Consider the following 20,950-nt stretch of genomic DNA (forward strand, 5'->3'; position numbering starts at 1 on the left):
CTTTATATTACAACCAGAGATATGAAATATTGTGCTGTATATGTGTAATAAGAATTGTACTGCATTCTGCTATCATTTATTTTTTTAAAAATCAATTAAAATTTTTTTTAAAAAGAAATATTAGAGTAACTCTGAACAATCTTTTAGCTTCAAGGCAAGGAGATGGCTTAAGGTATCTACCACATTACTATATTCAGAGTCTTATAGGAATTAGTAAAAAATGAATCCAAGAGACAACATAAGGATATAAGAGTAGCAGCCCAAACACATTTGCTTGGGAAACACAGAAAGCTCTCAAAGTTTCAGAACTATTAGATTTATTTCCTTTTCTATAAAAGTTGTATTGAGAATAAAGGATGTATGGGTGTTTTAATTTTTTATTATTTTAGAATTGCATAAAATTCGTACTAATATTAATTTGTTTAATCTTTTTGTACAGAAATTCTATTGACCTAGAAATCCAAAGCTCAGTTGGAGCCTATAATTGAAGTGTTTTCAGGTGCTTGGACCAGGTGAAGTTCAAAAGTTTTCAGATAGCTTGATGTTTGTGGTTTGAAGATCCAGTTTAACTATTTCTGTCACTTGTATTATACCTGAGCATCTGATTTGGGAAAAGTGCTGCAATGTATAAATAGAGAACATTTTATTAGAATCCTCTTACATTATAATCAAGATAAATTTACAGAAGAGTATAAATCCAGGAGCAAACATCACGATAGTTTATATAGACAAACCAGTCTTTAAAAAATAGTAGAATTTGCTTTGGTACCTGGTAATGATTCCCTTTCAATAGGGCTGGCTTCGTTAATTGGCAGATTTCTTGCACAATGTGAATACAGGACCCTCTGTTCAAAAGGCAGGGTTAAAAAAAAAAAGCAGGGTAAAATAAATAATAAATAAATAGCTTTCCTTTCTTCTTTAGTCTTTATCTCAAGTCATGGTATTTTTAAAATTTGTTATTTGTTGTCATTTAAAGGGAAGAAAAATTAAATTTTCAATATTAACATATATTTTATCATTTGTCTTTATATTGCACAATGTCATATTTAGACATGAATATAAGAGTATTTAATGCATATGTAGAACCACTGAAATCATACAATTTGTATTTAGTAGTTGCACCTGAATGTTTATTCCTTTCCTACCAGAAGGACACGCTGTACAACTAACTCACCTGTTTTTATTCCACTTCTTGATATACATACACATTCCACAGGGGTTTTCCACTGTCACCTTATTGATAAATAAGGAAGGGCTAAAAGGAAGGAACCGTGGACTGTCCTATCTTTTCCTTGCCTTCTAGGTCATTGTTTTCAGCATGAGTGTTTGGTTAATACAGGAAAGGAACATGAATAGAAACTGATATGCTCAGGTTCTTTGGTTGATTGTGTTTCTTACACCGTTGCCTTCATGTTGCATTGGAAGCAAGTTCTGGTTCAAATGGAAAGCATGGTCTCTCAGGGCTGTCAGCGTCTGTTTAGTCAGGTGTAGCCATAACATTCTCATCTGTACTTGCTTTCAGTCTCTCTGAGCTCCTGTGCATCCTGATTCCCCTGGAATTCTGTGCTCATGGAACATGGCAAACATGAGTTGCAAATGATATGGAGAGAGGGCAATAGTCACATGTATCAGGCTCACCTCCTCTATTCTATGCATCTTCCCTTGTCCCATAGGGCTTCCATCTGTAAAACAGAGTTTAAAGATTAAATTATTTAGAATTTAAAAATGGCAACAAGGCAGGCGCATGCCAAACCTGGGGCCCTTCTGAGTGCCTAGTCCTGTGCGACTGCACAGGTCATGCACCCAGACAGCTGGCCCTGAAAGAGCTAACAGTGAAGGTAAATTGTTGCCAAAATGTCATCCAGAAGCATGCTACTATAATTTATTTATACATCGATTATTCATTCATACCACCTGTTCACATGTTGTTAATTTGTCATGGAACAAAAGTAGCACACCTTACTCTAAAAGATAAGATGAAGCTCAGCTTTCCCAATCAATATGCAGCTTTTTATGTCACTGAATGACAACTTTCCCATCCTCCACCGTATTCTAGAGGCACTTCCATTCCATTTTTTCTTTTATTTGGGGCCATAGAGACACAATACTAACAACCTGGACCTGGATACATGTAGGAGATAGGGCATTTGTGAAGTACAAGCCCAGAACCATGTCCTGTGAAAGAACATTTTATTTCAATATGAGCTGTGATGAGGGCAAAAGATTAATTCTCCTGACTCTGACCTCTTTTGTCCAACCCCAAATGCTACCACCTTGTTATACCTCCCAAGACCCTGCCTGATCTCCTGGTCTCCCGCTTCACATTCTTCTCCATCGTGATCCCAAAGTGATTCTTGTAGAACACATAACCAATCCAGATGATCCTTTCTTGCTCTTCACATCTTCATGATTCTCAAGGTCCTCCATGGTTTGGCCCTGCCCACATTACCAGTCTCCTGTGCACAGTATGACCTTTCAGACAATTTGCATTTACTCAAATAAGTTTACATCCCTCTGAATGTGCATATTTACCCACTGCCTGGAAAACTCTGTCCTATTTCCTTTGCCTGCCCCTCTCTTACTTGTCTTTTAAGAATTATCACAGGAATTCATCCCTTTGTTTATTTAACTATTCATTTATTTACTCAAGAAATATTTGCTGAATGCCTGTGCTATGTCATGTGCATATCAGATGTATGGGGAATGAAGACAATATGTGCTGTCTGAGTAAAAGTCACACAAACACACGCAAAAAGGTGCACAGATCAACTGCAACTCTCACAGAGGTTCCAGAAGAGAAATACTTTGTGGAATGGGGATGAAGAAGGAGGTGAATAGAACCCAACAGAAATGACAGTTGAGCCACACATAGAAGGGAAAATCAGATCCACTTAGAGAGGGAAGTGAGGAGTGGGTGCCCAGAGGTGGCTGAGCTTTTTCTGGGAGAGAGAACTGTTCTTTCAAAAGTTCTGTAGCAGGAGAGAATCTTGACTTTTCAGATACTGAAAGGAAAGAGAAAAATGGTGCCATATTTGTCAGGAGGGGTAGGAAAAGGCCCAACCTAGAAGGGTCTTATAAGCCAAGATGAAATTTTGGTCTGCATCTAAGAGCAATGTGAACCTCTGAAGTGTTTTGTTTTATTTTGTTTTGTTTCATTTTGTTTGATACCAGGGATTGAACCCAGGGGCGCTTAGCCACTGAGCCACATCCTCAGCCCTTTTTAATATTATATTTAGAGACCCCGTCTCTAAATATAATATTAAAAAGGCCCTTCTAGCTCGGGCCTTTTCCTACCCCTCCTGACCAATATGGCAATGAGTGGCTTAGGGCCTCGCTAAATTGCTGAGGCTGGCTTTGAACTCACTATCATCCTGCCTCAGCCTCTTTAACCCCTACACCCGGTGAAGTGTTTGTTTTAAGAGGGAAGAAAATAGAGTTGGAGCATCACAGGTGTGGAATGGCGAAGAGATCTGTGGGAGCAAGAGTGAAGAAGCTTCCCAACGTCCAAAGAAGAGATGTGTCCGAGTGAGTGTAGACAGAAGTGGGGGCTGCCACTTGTGTGAAGATGTCTCCATTCCCCTCACCCTCACTCCTCTCTACAAGTCTGGGTGAGAGCTTCTTTCCAATGTTCCTGTGGTCTCCTGTGCTTATTTCATTTAATCTACCCAATGACCTGGTTCCATGGGTATTATCATCCCCACTTTGTACACAAGGAAGTTTAAGGTTTGGAAAAATATCACAGCTTTCTGAAGGTCCTGCACATAGTAGATGGTAGAACCAGGGTGGATGAAGAAGGGCTAAAAAGGTACCAGGAAGAACTGAGTTGTAATGTATACGTAGGAGACTAGGAGACGACAGAAAATCTTGGATGTAGCAAAAAGATCCAGTACAGATAGGAAGGCAGGTTAAGGCTAAATGTAGTACAGCATTTACATTAAAGTGATATATTTAAACTAAAAGATCTAAAGTGATGAGTATTCTTTGTGCCTTTTGTCACTAAGGCATACCTTACTCCAAGCAATTTATCCTTTTTGAACCTCATTGGATCCCTCCCATGTCTTCCCCTTCTTGGTCTGTGGTCCTTGTCTCCACTCCCTGGCCTCCTAGAAACCTGTCAGCAATAATTCCTACACCTTCCTCCTTTAAACTCTTGTATACATTCTGATAATTTTAACTCCATACTATTTCTTAAGTCTGTGGCCCCTTCTGTAGCCTTTCTGCTACTTCACCAATTTAGGTATTCAAGCATTTCTTGTCTTCCCTGCTTTGTGGCAACTGCATCCTAAACAGTTACTCAGTTTGCACTCTTCTGTCTCTTGCATCCCTCTGTCTGTTCATCAAATGATCCATTCAAACCTTGTTCTAAAAGAAAGGCGCCTTTCCTGCCTGTCTCTGCTGTTCCACCTACCACCATCCAGTCTCATTCTGCAAGATCTAAAGATACTTTGTGTAAAACCAGAGATATGAAAAATTTGTGCTCTATATGCATAATATGAATTGTAATGCGTTTTGCTGTCATAAATAAATAAATAAAACCAAACTATTTATGGTGTGCACAAAAACTAAATTTTTTTTAATTCCATGCTTCTTTTTGTGCCCATGATAGTTCCTCTTTTTTGAGCACCATAAATCTCTTTTCATATCCCTGACCTTCCCTCCCCATTCCACCCATCTTTGTCCGCCTGGCTTTGATGCTGTTCCCTTAAATTCAGGATGCACACCACCTCCTGCTGGAAGTCTCCCAGTGACAGATGACTCTTCCTCTGGGGTTGGAGGATGAATGCACCTCCTTTCCTTCCACTGCACGCTTTAATCCTTAATCTTTTTTAATTTTTAATTTTTGTACTCGTTTTAATTAGTTATACATGACAGTAGAACACATTTATGTACTTTGACATATCATACATAGATGGGATATAATTTCTCATTTTTCTGAGTGTACATGTTGTAGAATCATTTTGATCATGTAGTCACATATATACATTCAGTAATAATGTCTGATTTGTTCTACTATCCTTCCTACCCACACATCCCCTCTCCTCCCTTCACTTCCCTCTACCTAATCTAAGGTAACTCTATTCTTTTCTAGTCCCCCCTCCCTTATTGTGAATTAACATCCACATTTTAGAGAAAACATTTGGCCTTTAATTTTGGGGGGATTGCCTTATTTCACTTAGCATGATATACTCCAACTCCATCCATTTACTGGCAAATGCCATGATTTCATTCTTCTTTAAAGCTGAGTAATATTCCATTGAATATTATATATATATATATATATAGATATAGATAATCACATTTTCTTTATCTATTCATCTATTGAATGACACCTAGGTTGGTTCCGTAGCTTAACTATTGTGAATTGAATTGTGATAAACAGTGACATGGCTGTATCACTGTAGTAGGTTGCTTTTAAGTCCTTTGGGTATAAACTGAGGAGTGGAATAACTGGGTTGATGGTGGTTCTTTTCTGAGTTTTCTGAGGAATCTTCAAATTGCTTTTCATATTGGTTACATTAATTTGAGTCCCACCAGCAATGTATGAGTGTACCTTTGCCCCCACATCCTTACATTTATTGTTGCCTGTATTCTTGATGATTGCCATTATGATTGGAGTGAGAGGAAATCTTGGTGTAGTTTTGATTTGCATTTCTCTAATTGCTAGAAATATTGAACACTTTTTTATATATTTGTTGATTGATTGTATTACTTCTTCTGTGAAGTGTCTGTTCAGTTTCTTAGCTCATTTGGGTTATTAGGTTTTTTTTTTTTTGAGTTCTTTATATAACCTACAGATTAATGCTTTATCAGGGGTACATGTGGCAAAGATTTTCTCCCAGTCTGTAGGCCCTCTCCTCACATTATTGATTGTTTCTTTTGATGAGAAGAAGCTTTTTAATTTGAATCCATTCCATTTATTTATTCTGATTTTACTTCTTGCACTTTAGCAATCTTGTTAAGAAAGTCAGATCCTAGGCTGACATGGTGAGAATTTGGGCCTACTTTTTCTTCTATTAGGCATGGGTCTCTCTTCTAGTGCCTAAGTCTTTGATCCACTTTGAGTTAATTTTTGTGCAGGGTGACAGATAGAAGTTTAATTTCATTTTGCTACATATGGATTTTCAGTTTTCCCAGCACCATTTGTTGAATAGGCTATCTTTTCTCCAGTGAATGTTTTGGCACCTTTGTCTAGTATGAGATAATTGTATTTGTATTTTTCTCTGTGTCCTCTGTTCTGTGTCATTGATATACGTGTCTATTTTGGTGCCAATACCATGCCATTTCCACACTAAAGGAATATTCAACTAAAGGAGAAACTGTGTCAAATTAAAAACCAGAGATAAGTCAAAATGACAGGGAATACAAATCGTATCTCAATAACAACCTTGAATGTTAACAGCCTAAATTCATCAATCAAAAGACACAGACTGGCAGATTGGATTAAAAAGCAAGACCCAACAATATGCTGTTTTCAAGAGACTTAACTCATGGACCAAGACATCCACAGGCTGAAGGTGAAAGGATGGGAAAAAACATATCATTCATATGAATTGAATAAACAAGCAGGTAGTCCCATCCTCATTTCAGATAAAGTAGACTTCAAGCCAAAGTTATCAGAAGAGAGAAAGAAGGACATTTCATACTTCTTAAGGTAAATATATATCAGCAAGACATAAAAATTGTAAATACTTATGCCCCAAACAATGGAGCATTTATGTACATCAAACAAACCCTTCTCAATTTCAAGAATCAGATAGACCACAACATAATAATCCTGGGTGACTGTAACACACCTCTCTCACTACTAGACAGATATTTCAAACAAAAACTAAATAAAGAAACTATAGAATAAATAATATAATCAATAATTTAGACTTAATAGACATATATGGAATATTTCATCCATCAACAAAGTACTTTCTTCTCAGCAGCACATGGCTCCTTCTCTAAAATAGACCATATCTTAGGCCACAAAGCAACTCTTAGTAAATACAAAAAAACAAAGATAATACCCTGCATTCTATCAGATCATAATTGAATAAAATTGGAAATCAAAGACAAAATAAAAAAATAGAAGCTACTCTAACAAATGGAGACTAAATAATACACTATTCAATGATGAATGGATAGTAGAAAAAATCAAGGATGAAATAAAAAACTCTTAGAGGTAAATGAAAACACTGATACAGCATATCAAAATCTCTGGGACACTCTGAAGGCAGTACTAAGAGGAAAGTTTATTGCATTGAAAGCATTCATTAAAAAAATAAAAGTCAACAAATAAATGACCTAATACTACATCTCAAAACCCTTGAAAAAGAAGAATAAATTAATACTAAAAGCAGTAGAAGACAGGAAATAATTAAAATCAAAGCTGAAACCAATGAAATCAAAACAAAAGAAAATTGAAGAAATTGGCAAAACAAAAAGTTGTTTTTTTGAAAAAAATAAGTAAAATAGAAAATACAACAGACGCTTGTTTGGCAGTATGTATAAACGTGGCTGTATCATCAACGTGATTCTGCAATCTGTACACAGGAGAATAATAAGAATTCATACCCCATTTGAAACAAATGTATGATATATGATGTGTCAAGATCAATGTAATGTTTTGAGCAACCAATAAATTTCTAAAAAAAAAATAAAAAATAAGTAAAATAGAAAAACCCCTAGCCATGTTAATGAAGAAAAAAATAAATAAAACTCAAATTACTAAAAAGTGAGATGAAGAAGGAAGTATCACAATGGACATGTCTGAAATACAGAAGATAATTGGATATATTTTGAAAATTTATACTCTAATAAAATAGAAAATATCGAAGACATCAACAATTTTCTAGAGACATATGATCTACCCAATTTGAATGAGGAAGTCATACATGATTTAAACAGATCAATTTCAAGTAATGAAATAGAAAATGCCATCCAAAGCCTACCAACCAAGAAAAGCCCAGACCCAGATGGATTCTCAGTTCTACAAGACTTTCAAAGAAGAATTAACATCAAATGCTTCAAAGTAGTCCATGAAATAGAAAAGGAGGGAACCCTTCCAAACTCATTTTATGAGGCCAATATCACCCTGATACCAAAACCAGACAAAGACACATCAAGGAAAGAAAACGTCAGACCAATATCCCTAATGAATATAGATTCTAAAATCCTGGCAACTCGCATACAAAAACGTATTAAAAAGTGCCCCATGGTCTAGTGGGGTTCATCCCAGGGATGCAGGATTGGTTCAACATATGGAAATCAATTAATGTAAACTTCTCATATTAATAGACTTAAAAACAAGAATCATATGATCTTCTCAACAGATGCAGAAAAAGAATTTGACAAAATACAGCACACCTTCATGTTCAAAACACTAGAAAAACTAGGGATAGTAGGAACGTACCTAAGATCGTATAAGCTATATATGCAAGGCCAGCATCACTCTAAATGGAGAAAACTTTAAAGCATTCCCTCTAAAAACTAGAACAAGACAAGACTGTCCTCTTTTACCACTTCTATTCAACATCATCCTTGAAACTCTAGCCAGAGCAATTAGACAGAAAGAAAGAAATTAAAGGGATACATATAGGTAAAGAAAAACTCAAATTATCAGTTTTTGTTGATGACCTGATTCTATATCTAGAAGATCCAAAAAGTTCCACCAGAAAACTTCTAGAACTAATAAATGAATTCAGCAAAGTAATAGGATATAAAATCACACCATAAATCAAATGCACTTCTATACATCAGCAATGAATCCACTGAAGGAGAAATTAGGAAAACTACCCCATTCACACAAGTCTCAAAAAAAAAAAAACACCAAAAACCTGAGAATCAATCTAACAAAAGAGGTGAAAGACCTCTACAATGAAAACTACAGAACACTAAAGAAAGAAATTGAAGAAAAACCTCAGAAGATGGAAAGCTCTCCCATGCTCCTGGATAGGCAGAATTAATATTGTCAAAATGACCATACTACCAAAAGCGTTATACAGATTTAATGCAACTCCTATTAAAATCCCAATGATATTCTTCATAGAAATAGAAAAAGCAATCATGACATTCATTTGGAAAAATAAGAGACCCAGAATAGCCAAAGCAATCCTTAGCAAGAAAAGTGAAGCAGGAGGCATCCCAATACCAGACTTTAAACTATACTACAGAGATATCCTAAATCTTTAGTGCCACTTTAAATATTACTTATTTACCTTTCCCCTCCTAGGCTTGGGGAGCCCTTGAGGGTAAGACAGCATCTTGTACACCTTTATGTCCTCAATGCCTGCTCAGTGCTGTTGTGCAAACCCTACCTTTGTCGCTGGTCACTGCAGCACCCTCTCAATCCATTTGGCAATCTTTTCTACACTGACTGACTTTTGACATTGACAGAGCCCTTCCCATTGACATTGAGGCTCTTATTTGCTAGAATACTTTGTAAGGATGCCATAACAAAGTACCCAGACTGGGTGGCTTATATAATAAATTTTTTCCTTCGTTTTTTCAAGCCTCTTCTTAGCCAGATGTCTGAAATCAAGGTATAGATAGGGTTGATTCTTTCTGAGGCCTCCCCTCTTGGCTGGTAGGCAGCTGTCTTCTCCCTGTCTCTTCCCATTGTCTTCCCTTGGCGTGTATTTTTATCCTAATCTCTTTTTAAGGGTGCCCGTCAAATTGCATTAGAGTGCATCGTATGATGTCATTTTATTACCACTTTAAACTCTGCATCCAAATACAGCCACTTTATGAGGTGTACTACATGGATTAGGACTTCAGCACATGAATTTTGAAGGGACCTAACCCATAACTTGCCTCTGATCCACTCATAACTTTACCCGAATTCGGCGCAGGTCTCCAAATTGTTCCAATATATAGAGTCACAGGTTGTAGCACATTTGGTTCCCCCTCCCTCCTGTTGAAATCACTGTTATTATGATTGATTTAGATTTGAACCCTCTAGAGCTCATACTTTTGGGATCATTTCCAGTATGAAGTTGACCTTCAGAGACATTTGGAAACTATGGAGAAATATTTCTCCTGTGTGATGTTTTCTCATGTTTGAATTGGTAGCTTCCCATTTTAATTTCATTTACCTTTTCTAACTCCTGGAGGAGTTAGGAGTGTATGTACTACAGTTCGATGAACTTTTGGGTGGCATAACTAGCACATGACTTGGTTTTGACATTCCAAAAAGATCAGGAATTTTTAAACATCTCTTTTTAAATGTATCGAAATTTGGTGATTGTTTTCAGATACAATTCCTTACTGGACTATATATATATTTAAGTACTCTGTATATATGCATCAAGTATTATCTATATGTGTATATATATATATATGTGTGTGTGTATATACATTTATATATATATATATTTATATATTCAAGTATATATATAGATTTATATTTATATTTATATTCAAGTACTCTATACAGTACTTTTACTGATGAAGAAGTGGAACCCCAAAAAGGTTTCATATCAAGTGTCAAAGCCAGTTTTCAAATCCCGGTCTTCAGAGTAGGAGGACAGTGCTTTCTACTGCATCATGATTAACTTATTTATAAGGTCCTTAGAGGCAGACATACTTATTTTAAAAGCATTGACATTCATAAACCTGTGCTTATTAAATTAACTCATAATTGATTGCTTTTAAGAAATATTTTAAATATTAGTTTTATGAATGTTAATGGTATAAGTTGTTGTTTTGTTTTGCTTTGGTACCAGGGATCAAACTCAGGGGTGCTTAACCACTAAACAAAACATCCCAGCCCTTTTTTTATATATTATTTAGAGACAGGGTTTCACTGAGTTGCTTAGGGCATTGCTAAGTTGTTGAGGCTGGCTTTGAACTCACAATCCTCCTGTCTCAGCCTCCTGAGATGCTAGAATTACAGGTGTGTAACACTGTGCCTGATAAAAGTTTTATTTTAAATAAATTTATATTTATAGTTTTGATTTATAATATATAAATGTTGAATATTGCTTATAATTTAAAAATAAACATGCCTGCTTAAGCTTATTTAATAAATTTCTAAACAATGTATCTGTAGCTTTTATAATTATTACAATCATTATTTAAACATTTTGATAAAATTCTAGTTTACTTATAAATATTTTATATAAAAATTCTCATAGATGTAACTAATGTAATTCTACATCAACCAGAAGAATGAAAAGTTATACTCCATATATATATATATATATATATATATATATATATNATATATATATATATATATATAATGTCAAAATACATTCTACTATGATGTATAACTAATTAGAACAAATTTTAAAAATAAAAAAAATTCTATAGGCACAACATATGCATGTATGTAAATGTCACAGTGAAATTCATTAATTTGTACAATTAATATATGTTAATACTAATAATTAAAAATCCTTACTAACAGCATCGAATTAAATTAATTTCTAGATTGCTGATTGACAATAGAGAAGGAAATCTACATACTAAACTATAATAAAGACTCCTAGACATTTGCTAGTTTGCTCTGGAAAATAATACAAGGAATAATGACAAAAAAAAAAAAAAACTTTCTTTAAGTGAAAAAATAATAGCATTTTTAAAAAGGTAAGTTTCTTTGCTGAGCTGAATTTCAATTTAAATCCTTCAAATAAGCCTATGATGTAGGTATTATCCCATTTTACATTTGGGGAAACTGAGGCTTAGCAAGGTTCAGCAGCTTACTCAGCATCTCACAGCTAGTAAGTGCAGAGCTATAAGTTGATCCCATGTTTATGACTCCACATTCCTTCTTGCACTGTGACACAAGCTGAAGAAGTACAGGATAGACAAAGAGTCATCAATTACTCACTGAAACCAGGGAAGAACTGGGTACAGCAGGCACTTGAAGCCAAAGACGCCCCAAAAGGGACATTGGTCATCTGACGAAGAATTACTTAACCTCTGTGGCTCTTAGTGTCTTCTATAAATATGAAGTTAATTATGGTGTTTCCTCATGGGTTTGCTGTTAAGAAAACAAAAGAGTCGATGTGTGTGTGTTGAGTAATGTACTTCGATATGTACACTATGTATGTATGCTGTGTATTAGAGAGAGCTGTGGAAACTTATCCAAACCTTTTGAAAAGTAATGACTACATAGTAACTAACCAAAGGTGTAAAAATGTTTATGTCTTTTTGGAAACACACTCTAAACAATGATTCAAAAGACAGGGAAAAATTTTTTTTAGTTACAGGGAAAAAAACAGAAATATAAATCAAGATATCAACACAATCTAATCTACTTTGTTGAGGGAACATTGTGTAGTGGCTAAATCTTATAAACCCAAAGACAGTAAAAAAATAGAGAACATGTAACATGTGATGGTAAGTGGTCACCGGGGTATGATACCAAGTGGTGTTCTAGCTGAACACACATGCATTTGGACAAAGGCAGCAGGCAACTCACCGGGAGACACGCGAAGATGGTGAGGGGAACGTGCCTCCTTTCAGGAGCCCACTAACGTGCAGTGTTGCAACAGTATTTGTTTTAATGCTCTGTGTAATGGTAGCGTTGTGATAGGCACAGGTGGTTCAGAAGATATATAAAACATTGGGAAGAAAGGCAAATGCCCAAGGGACGTTTTAAAAATCAGCATGTAAAACATACAGGAAATGGAAATTTAAATGCAAAAATTTAGCAGAGCATTTAAGGGAAATGGGTACTAAGGGAGGTGCTGGAGAATGCATAAGCAGGCTAGCCTCTAACAAGATCCTGCCTAGAAAACTCAAAAACAGGATTGCTTGTGAGCTGTTCCCCCTGTGACCTTCTCTCACTGCTCAAATGTCTGTGATAATAGTCGAAAAGGAAGGAGGAAAATGTAGCAGTATGTACAGTTTACTCAAGTTCACCAAAACTGTAGAAAAAGGGAGGAAGTCTGGTCAAGCCCCTGTGAGTCAACAGCAAGACGCCCTCCACCCAGTCCTCCTCTTTTTTCCAAGGCCACCTCACCTCTGCATCTGTGTGCTTGACCCTTCCAAGAAAGGAACTCCAGCTGCAATGGGTGGAGCAAGCCCAAATCCCTGTTGGTTGGCCACCACAACCAGAGCAGGGGGCCTGAGAGCAGGGCCTGGGGCAATGGCAGTTATCTAGATCACATCCTGCTTCAGGAACTTTCTCCTTCCTCTTTTCCCACAGTGTGTTTGAAATGTCACAGTTCCCTCCACATCTAGGTCCCAGAAACAGTTTGTGGCTTTTGAGCAGTTGAAGGGGCAACTGAAGTGCTTTGTTAACAGATTTTTAAAGTACTCTGCAGATACAAGAAATCCCAATAAATGTTTGTTCCCAATAAACAATGAGTGACAGGTAGAAGCTGCTTCCATCTCAAAATAGAACACAATTGTTCCAAGGTTCAAGGTGTGTGGAAAACAGGGTGGGGCCATTGATAGATATAAATGTCCCTTCTTTATATACAGTATAAGATCAAGATTTCTGAGGAAGGACACTTTCTTTCCTTCTGAGTAGGTAGGATTGTTTGAGCTGCCTCAGTCAATGTATCCCTAAGCAGACACCACCTGGACTGCTCAGTCATTCTAGCAGAACCTATCAGATGATCCCCATATCTTTCCACCTCAAAAAAATCTAAATTATTTCTGTCCTTTTGTACCAGGAATTGTCATTATATTTCAGGCACCAGGATAAACACTAAAGGTTGTCATTACAGTTCAAGGTCTTCACAACAGCTTTTTCTTCTTTTAAGAGCTAATCTTAGAAAAATTACCCTAAGCCCCTTTCATGTGGAAATCTCTGAGAAGTTGTGTAGCAATTTTAAAGTGCTCTGAAGTTATCATGAGAAGAAGATACAGGGGCAACAATTGCTCTCATTTTGCAGAGATCTGTAGAGGATGGCTGATATGCCTGGGGCTTCAACAACCTTTCTCTAATTCTCTAACTCCTCTCCTTGTTCCAAGTCCAACCTCAGCATCCAGACTCCCATATTCAGCAAAAGGTGAATTAGTGGGGAACAAAAGGTAAATAATGCCAGTCATCCAAACCAGAATAATAAAACCCATGGGGAAAGCCTGAAATGAGGATGGGAGGGAAAGGAAAAGGGAAACACTGTTTAATAATAACTGTATGCCTACCACTAGTCTATGCCTTACATATGAACCCATTATTTCAGAAGTTACCTTTCTATGTGGTCCAGACTCATAATGTATTTTCCCACCAAATAAATAATTTACAAGTAAGAAATCTGTTTTGCAACTACTGTGCTGTTTTGGTCTTAAGTATACCCAGTGTGAACTTATCAAGGGATTGTTTGGTCTAAAGAAAATCAGGATGCACAACCTCCTGAGAAAGCTAGTTACATGTTGCCATAGCAACTGGACCAGCCTCAGACTGAAGGGCAAAGTTCTTCAGATTCATCTACTGCTTCTGCAGATTGACATGCTCAACACAGAATCATGTTTCCCTATCATCAACATGGCAACTGTTATTTTCATTAAAAAAAAAATTGTAGTCTCAAGTTGACATAATTTGGCCTTTTCCCTGGTGCCATTCAATGTCCTTTTATCTTTGGAAGGTGGAAGTTGGTAATTCGATCTTTTGGAACTTTCATTCATGCATTCACTAATATGGTTGGAACCTGTGCCAGTGGGGTTTGATGGTAATTACACTTTGACAGCTGGAACATGACCTGCGAAATGAGTTGCTGGTCTTGGTTTAACTCCTAATGGACAGCAATCCACATCTTTAGGAATCCAACTATAGCCCCTGTTTTCAGATTCTGGGAAGAAGTCAGAGGTTTGAATGACTTCTCTTAAGGGTAAATTGCAGGGCCCTCTCCCCAGGGGTTATGCTTTGCCTTTCTAGGCCATGGATATCTCTGCAATTAGTCTCAAAATACCCTGTGAGATGTGTGTAAATAATGCAAACCACATTTATAGGCAGGGCCACCCTGGTGGAGAGAATAAGTAATTTGCCCCATTGGGGGCAGGGTAAGATAATTAGTAACAGCAGGAGTAGAGAGTCCAGAAGCTTATACTCCATTCCTTTGCTAAGATCACTGAAAAATCTTCCTTTACTTCGAATAACACAGCCAATTAATAAGCAGCAGGAGGTGGGGATGGGTCAATACTTGCTGATTTATTATTAAAGTTCATTTTTATTTTATGGGGTTTGTTGATATGTACAGTTAAATTTTCATTTTTTTTTTCCTCTTGATGACTCTTCTAACAAGATTGAAAGAGAGGATGAAAAATATGTGTGGTGAGATTGGAACTGGGATTGGAGACAATTGGATCTTAATAAAGACATGCAGGAAGAGATCAGTTAACCAAAGAAAATTTACTCTAATTAGAAATTTTAAAAAAATTACTCTGTGCTAAATTATAAAGGCTAAGAAATACTGAAACATGATTTTCATCCCAGGTGGCTCACATAGTGATAAGTACTCTAAGAATAGTACCATGGGACTCTGTGGTAGGGAGAAATTTATTGTGACTCTAGTCAGAAGTGGAGGAACATAGGAAAATGTTTCCTAGGGAAGTTGAACTGGACTTTATAGGACAGGTAGGAATTCACAGGCAGATATTGAAGAAGTATATTTTTAGGAACCAGGAACAGCATAAACAAAGATACAAACTGGAGACCATTTAAAAAAATACATTGACCAGTCTTGCATGAGTTATCGGGTAAATTGTAAGGTTAAGTTGGAGCTGAAGTTGAAAAAGTAGTAAGAGTTCTTTGGGAGGATTCTGAATAGTAGGTAAAGAACTTTGGAAATCATCCCATTCAGAATCAAAGGTTTAAAAATCAGAGGTTGACCTGTGGTCATTGTTTTTAGGGAATGAGATATTAGGAAAGTAATTAAAAAAAAAAAAATTCTTTTAATCTAACTTATGTTCTAGGAAAATACCTTAACAGATAAAGCTGAAAATATCCTGAATTGCTGTCAACATGGGTATATTAATTCCTTCAGAATGTCATAAGTGGTTTTGTAATCTGTCTCTGTACAAGGTTAAATGGGTTTGCATAGGCTGTAGACTGAAGGGCCATGCAAAAACGCTGACTCAGGTATTTCAAGTGACAAATGTGGAGTTCAAGTGCTTGAGGCACTATTGTGAGCAGCAGGGAAATGGCTCCCGGCAGCAGAAAGTCAGCCAAGTCCCTGAAATCTCTTTCTCTGTTTTCTTAACTACAGGAGCAACAATGGAAACCTTCTGTGTACAGCAGCCTAGCTCCAGTTTGCTTTGCAAACCCTCTGATTGAGAAGCCAGTAAGCAAAGTAAGAATGCCTCTATTTCTTGTTGAACAGTATGCTTTGAGCAGATTGACTGTTATTGTATCTTTTATCTTGATTTTATTTAAGTGAAATAATCAAATTGAGCTCATAAAGCTGTCTGAGAAAAATCCCAAATGTGAACTATTTGGTTGGTGCTAATGATGCCTGAGGTAAACTTTTGAGCTTGAGAATTCTTGATATGAGATTCCCTCACCCCAGCACCTGCCTCTACTTGCAAACCAATGGCATCCTCCAATCTTCTGGTCTTGCAGCTGTTTGGCCGATCCTCCCCTACCTATCAGAGCTTGTTCGAAGGAAACAGATTGCATTTAAGTATGCCCCTCAAAGTGGGAAATTCACACAATATTTTGTTTAAATAATTTTTTTTGTCATTAAACCATCTTGTGGATTATAGACTTTACCTCTAAAAATTACAGATGTGTGCCTGACCTTCTGTTCTTCTGAACTAGAAGTCACAGCCATCAGTCCCACCAGGGAGTGTAGATTCTGATGGGAAGAATATGGGCTCTCTGGAGCCAGCCTACTGGGTTCACTTCCCCACTTAGCCTTCCACTGGCTGTATGACTTTTAGCAAGTTCCCTGTGAAAAGGGCACCATAACAGACCTGCCTCGTGGCCTATCTATCATAAGGATTAAATAATTGAATATAAATTCACGAGAGCAAGAATTTTTTTTTTTACCTATTTTGTTTGCTGTGTATCTAAGCACTCTTAGATATACAAATAAATTGAATGAATAAATAAATGAAAAACTGAATATTAAGTTTAGAGAAAACACATTCCCAATTCACTTAACTCAATAAATGGGAGAAGGAAGTGGTGTATTTCAAAAAGAAAAGCAGAACTCTGCTGAGTAGCTAAAGGACACTTTTCAGGTATACCTTTAGCAGAAGGAGCACAGTATTCCTAGGGTCCCCACCTCCTTCCTGTCCTTTACTACTGATGCATCCCCAGACCACACATGATCCAACATCTAGGATGAAGCATACTCACTGGAAAAGGAAGAAGAAAAATAAGAATTCTTTAAGTGGGATAGTGTGGGCTGAACCCATTTTTGCAGTTTTTAAAGGAGATGAATCTATTTTCCCAGCGAATTTCTGATAATTTTGCCCTGGCTGCAATTCTTGCCTGGGCAACTGCAGGCAGAGGGTGAAATCCCTAGTGAACAAGAAGCCTCCTCTCTCCTGCGTCAGCATGGCCAGCATTCTGCAGGCACAGCAGGGGAACCACCCAGCTTCCTAGGACTGTGCTTCTGTACTTTGTGGTCAGTGGAGGTTTGCACTTCTCTTCTGCTGACTTCAGTTCAAAGTGAGAGGAGTAGCATTTGGCTCAAATATGAAACCAACCAACCAACCAACACAACACTCCCTGAATGTCACAAAATATGTTGGCCACTGTTCCAACATTCACTGCTTGACCCCACTGCTGTCCCCTCGGCCCTGCATATTTGACTTTGTTGACACAGGCTCCCAAATAGACCACTACATTGCTGATGGGGAGGGAGAGAAGCCATGTCAAAGGCTAAGGTCAGAAATCCATGTACCTCTGAGAGGTCGCTCTTGACTAAATTGCATTTCAATCCAATAGATGGTCTTGAGTTTACAAAGCAGTTTCCTACACCTGGTAGAGAACATGAACCACCACATAAAATTGTTAGGGAGTGACTTTTTAGAATGCTTTTCAGAGGATAGAAGTGAATCAAGAGCTATATGACCACTCTTGGTTCAGTGACATTATTTTTGGGTATGATCCTCTGGACCTCCTGTGTCCCTGTGGTGGTGGTTTGCAGGTAAGCCTTCTGTGTCATGTCACAAGGCCTGTCTTGGGTTGAGTGAGATTGCTCCCAATGGAGACTCTTGCTTTCTCTTTTCTCAAAGCTCTGGCTTCTGGGCTTCCTACACTTTCTGTGAATTATTCTAATGAATTTATTTTGCAATAACTCTGATATCCATCCATCCACCTGGAGAGAGGAGAAATGACATTGAAAATATAAGCGAGTCAACCTTCAATTATAAGCGCCAATGGAAGGCAGCATTTGAGTCAGATTATTGACATCTATATTAATCTTCTCCGGATCCTTCCCTCATGTGTAAGGCTGAAAACTGGACCCAGATGGGATTTCTACCACCCAAACACTGGTACTCCAAGCTGAATTGGGGGAAGGGGCGGGTGGAGCAGTGTTTCCTTGTTATGGAGAAAAGGAGGGATTTGTTAAAAAAGAGGATTCCAAGGTGAGCTCATAATAGAAAAACTAATATTTTGGGGCCAACTCTACTACGAAAAGAACAAAATGATAATATATTAGAGGGTAGGAATGAAAGAGGGAAACTCTTGGAGCAGAAAAAGAGAAGCCAAAGAAATCACCCTGGGTAGCAGGCATGAAGGCCTAGAATGTGTGATTATTCACCCTCAGATAAAGGGGAATTGAGTATTTTATTTTACATAATTGGAGTCAGTGTCTTTTCAATGGAACATACAAATTTATGTAAATAAGATTGCAAATGTTAAAAATATGTGTCTTGGGATTTTCTGGGGATAACCTGGCAGCTTTGTCTTCCTTTCCTTTGCAGCTGCTAAATATTGTGTTGTGAAAGCTTGAGCTGAATTTATCCCACCAAATCCCATAGTGTTACAACTAGAAGACTTTTTTTTTTTTTTTTTTGTAATTTACAGAAGATACTCTCTGGAGGATTAATTAAGACAGAATACTTTAACATATTTGACAGTAAACATGTTACACCCAAGAGGTTGCACAGACAAATACAAAAAGGATTTTAGGATTTCAATAAATTAAGGAGAGATCCAAAGTGGACTATTGGAAGGGAATTAGAAGATGGTGCAGACAGAAGCAGGAATTCAGGGAGATAGATAACATTAGAGGATGACCTGAAACTCAATGTCCAGGCTCTCCCACAAATTTCTCACTGGTGCTACTGGCAAGGCATCCTGTAGACCTGCAGGTCAAATAACCCAAAGTGCCACAATCTCAGAAAACTGTAGTGTCCTCCCAATACACAAGCAGACAGAGCTGTTTTGAATCAGGGGTTACCCATGACTATGCCAACCTGTCTTTTTCAAATAAATTTAGGTGACAGGTAAACATGTTCTTGATCCTAAGAAATGTAACTTGAACACATTATTTGATTTGACCAGAAGGACGTGGAGAGATAAACTGCTTTGAAGGACAGCAGGGATATTGAATGGAAGGGTGGCTAAGAAAGTAAATAAGACTCCCTAGGCCTTTTATATGTCTGGGTAAGTGAAGGGGAAACTGAAAGAGCCAGGTGGAAGTAACTGGATAAACAACAGATAAAAAGAAAGGAACTGGTGAACTCAAAATCAACAAAATGTAGAGCTGCTTTATTTCAAAGTTTGGAGGCATCTGTGGGAAGAAAAATTAGACGTGTCCTTTTTACAGATTAGACTTTAGCTTTTTTAATTTAACCGTTGAACAGTTTTTCTTACTAAAGAACATTTAGCTTAGCAAATGCAGGTCACTATAAAAGCAGTCTTCTAAGCCAAAGCCTGTCCAGAATAGTTGAACACCATATTGTTATATTCTGACTGGGTCTGGATGGACAGCACTAGTTCTATATGAAGTGCCTCAGGACTTAATATTTATCACTTAGGGTTCTCAGTGATTCAAGAAGATGGAGAAGGTCAACCCCAAAACAAATGTGTAGCTTTCGCTGCTTCCAAAAAAAAAAATGACCAAAGTCATGAGTGGAATACATGGAATAATAATTTTTAGCAAGACAAGCCATTGCAATTACTGTAGCTATAGATAAATATTATCTTAAAGTGTTTTTCTTTTTTCTATGTGAATACCCTGGATCTCTATACATTTAGCTCCTGGTCACTATGGCAAAATGCATTAAACAAAGTATTTTTCTTCTGGGGATTTTTGTTACAAGATGAAGGAACCCTGAATGTTAAAAGATGTGTTTTCTATTTCTTCTAAAATAATGGAGGTTTTAGTTGGACATATGTCTGCCTAGTTAAAGATACACATTTGTCCTCCCTTGCATTTGGCCGTGGCTGAATGACTAGATTATGGCTAGTGGAAGGAGAGAGGCAATACCGTGTGCAGTTGACAGGTCATGTACTTGCTAGATAGAATACAGATGTGGTAGCAGAATCCAGAATAGCAGTCTTAGAGCAAGAGAGATAACAGAAAAACTATATCCAAATCAGGGTCTCTCACTCCATAGAATCCATAGCTTCTTGTGCTTGTCTGATATTGCTTAACACAGAGTCAACTCCCATTTGATTTACACCCTCTCCTTTAGCCAGTGTTACTGTAGCTGCAATGATATCCTAGTGCTCAGTGACACAGAGCAGGGGAGAGAGCAGTTGCCTGCTGTGAGAAGATACTTAGAACTCAGAGAAAGCACAAAGCAGAGCTGTTATAATAAATATTGGTGGAAGGATGAAGGCATTGACTTGCTAACACCCATCTCCCAAATTCAGTCTGGATCAAGATGGAGAGACAGAGAAGCTACCTTTGGCTCTGAAAACCAGGAGCAGGACTCTGCTGAGCCAAGAACCCTGTCTTTGAAGTTCAAAGGTGATAAACCTGGGGATTTAGGTTTGAAGAAATTCTCAGCACTGAGGCAAACAAATTTCTACTGAAAACACTTAAACTCAAGAACTATAGGGGAGCCTATTATCTGCCAAATACTGTTTCTATTGATACTTATT

General features: G+C 37.3%; 1 protein-coding gene and 1 long non-coding RNA gene across 7 annotated transcripts in view; one reads left to right on the forward strand and one right to left on the reverse strand.

Moving 5' to 3' along the window:
• The window catches only part of Rasgef1b (RasGEF domain family member 1B), a 553,655-nt gene that overhangs the window by 397,291 nt on the left and 135,414 nt on the right, over positions 1 to 20,950 (forward strand). For both annotated transcript variants that reach the window (XM_048784769.1, XM_048784770.1), the window contains one exon: positions 16,149 to 16,232. In XM_048784769.1, the coding sequence (XP_048640726.1) occupies positions 16,149 to 16,232 (84 nt within the window). The remainder of the gene's footprint in view (positions 1 to 16,148; positions 16,233 to 20,950) is intronic.
• Positions 1,507 to 20,950, reverse strand: part of LOC107153693 — an 83,096-nt gene continuing 63,652 nt past the window's right edge. For 3 of the 5 annotated variants that reach the window (XR_007341193.1, XR_001504944.2, XR_001504943.2), the window contains one exon: positions 1,507 to 1,682. This is a non-coding gene — a long non-coding RNA (uncharacterized LOC107153693). Of the gene's footprint in view, positions 1,683 to 11,818; positions 11,972 to 17,130; positions 17,242 to 20,950 lie in introns of all 5 variants that reach the window. The other 2 variants (XR_007341192.1, XR_007341191.1) reach the window with 2 other exon arrangements.

This window comes from Marmota marmota, unplaced genomic scaffold, assembly GCF_001458135.2.
Source record: "Marmota marmota marmota unplaced genomic scaffold, marMar, whole genome shotgun sequence".
Classification (NCBI taxonomy): Eukaryota; Metazoa; Chordata; class Mammalia; order Rodentia; family Sciuridae; genus Marmota; species Marmota marmota.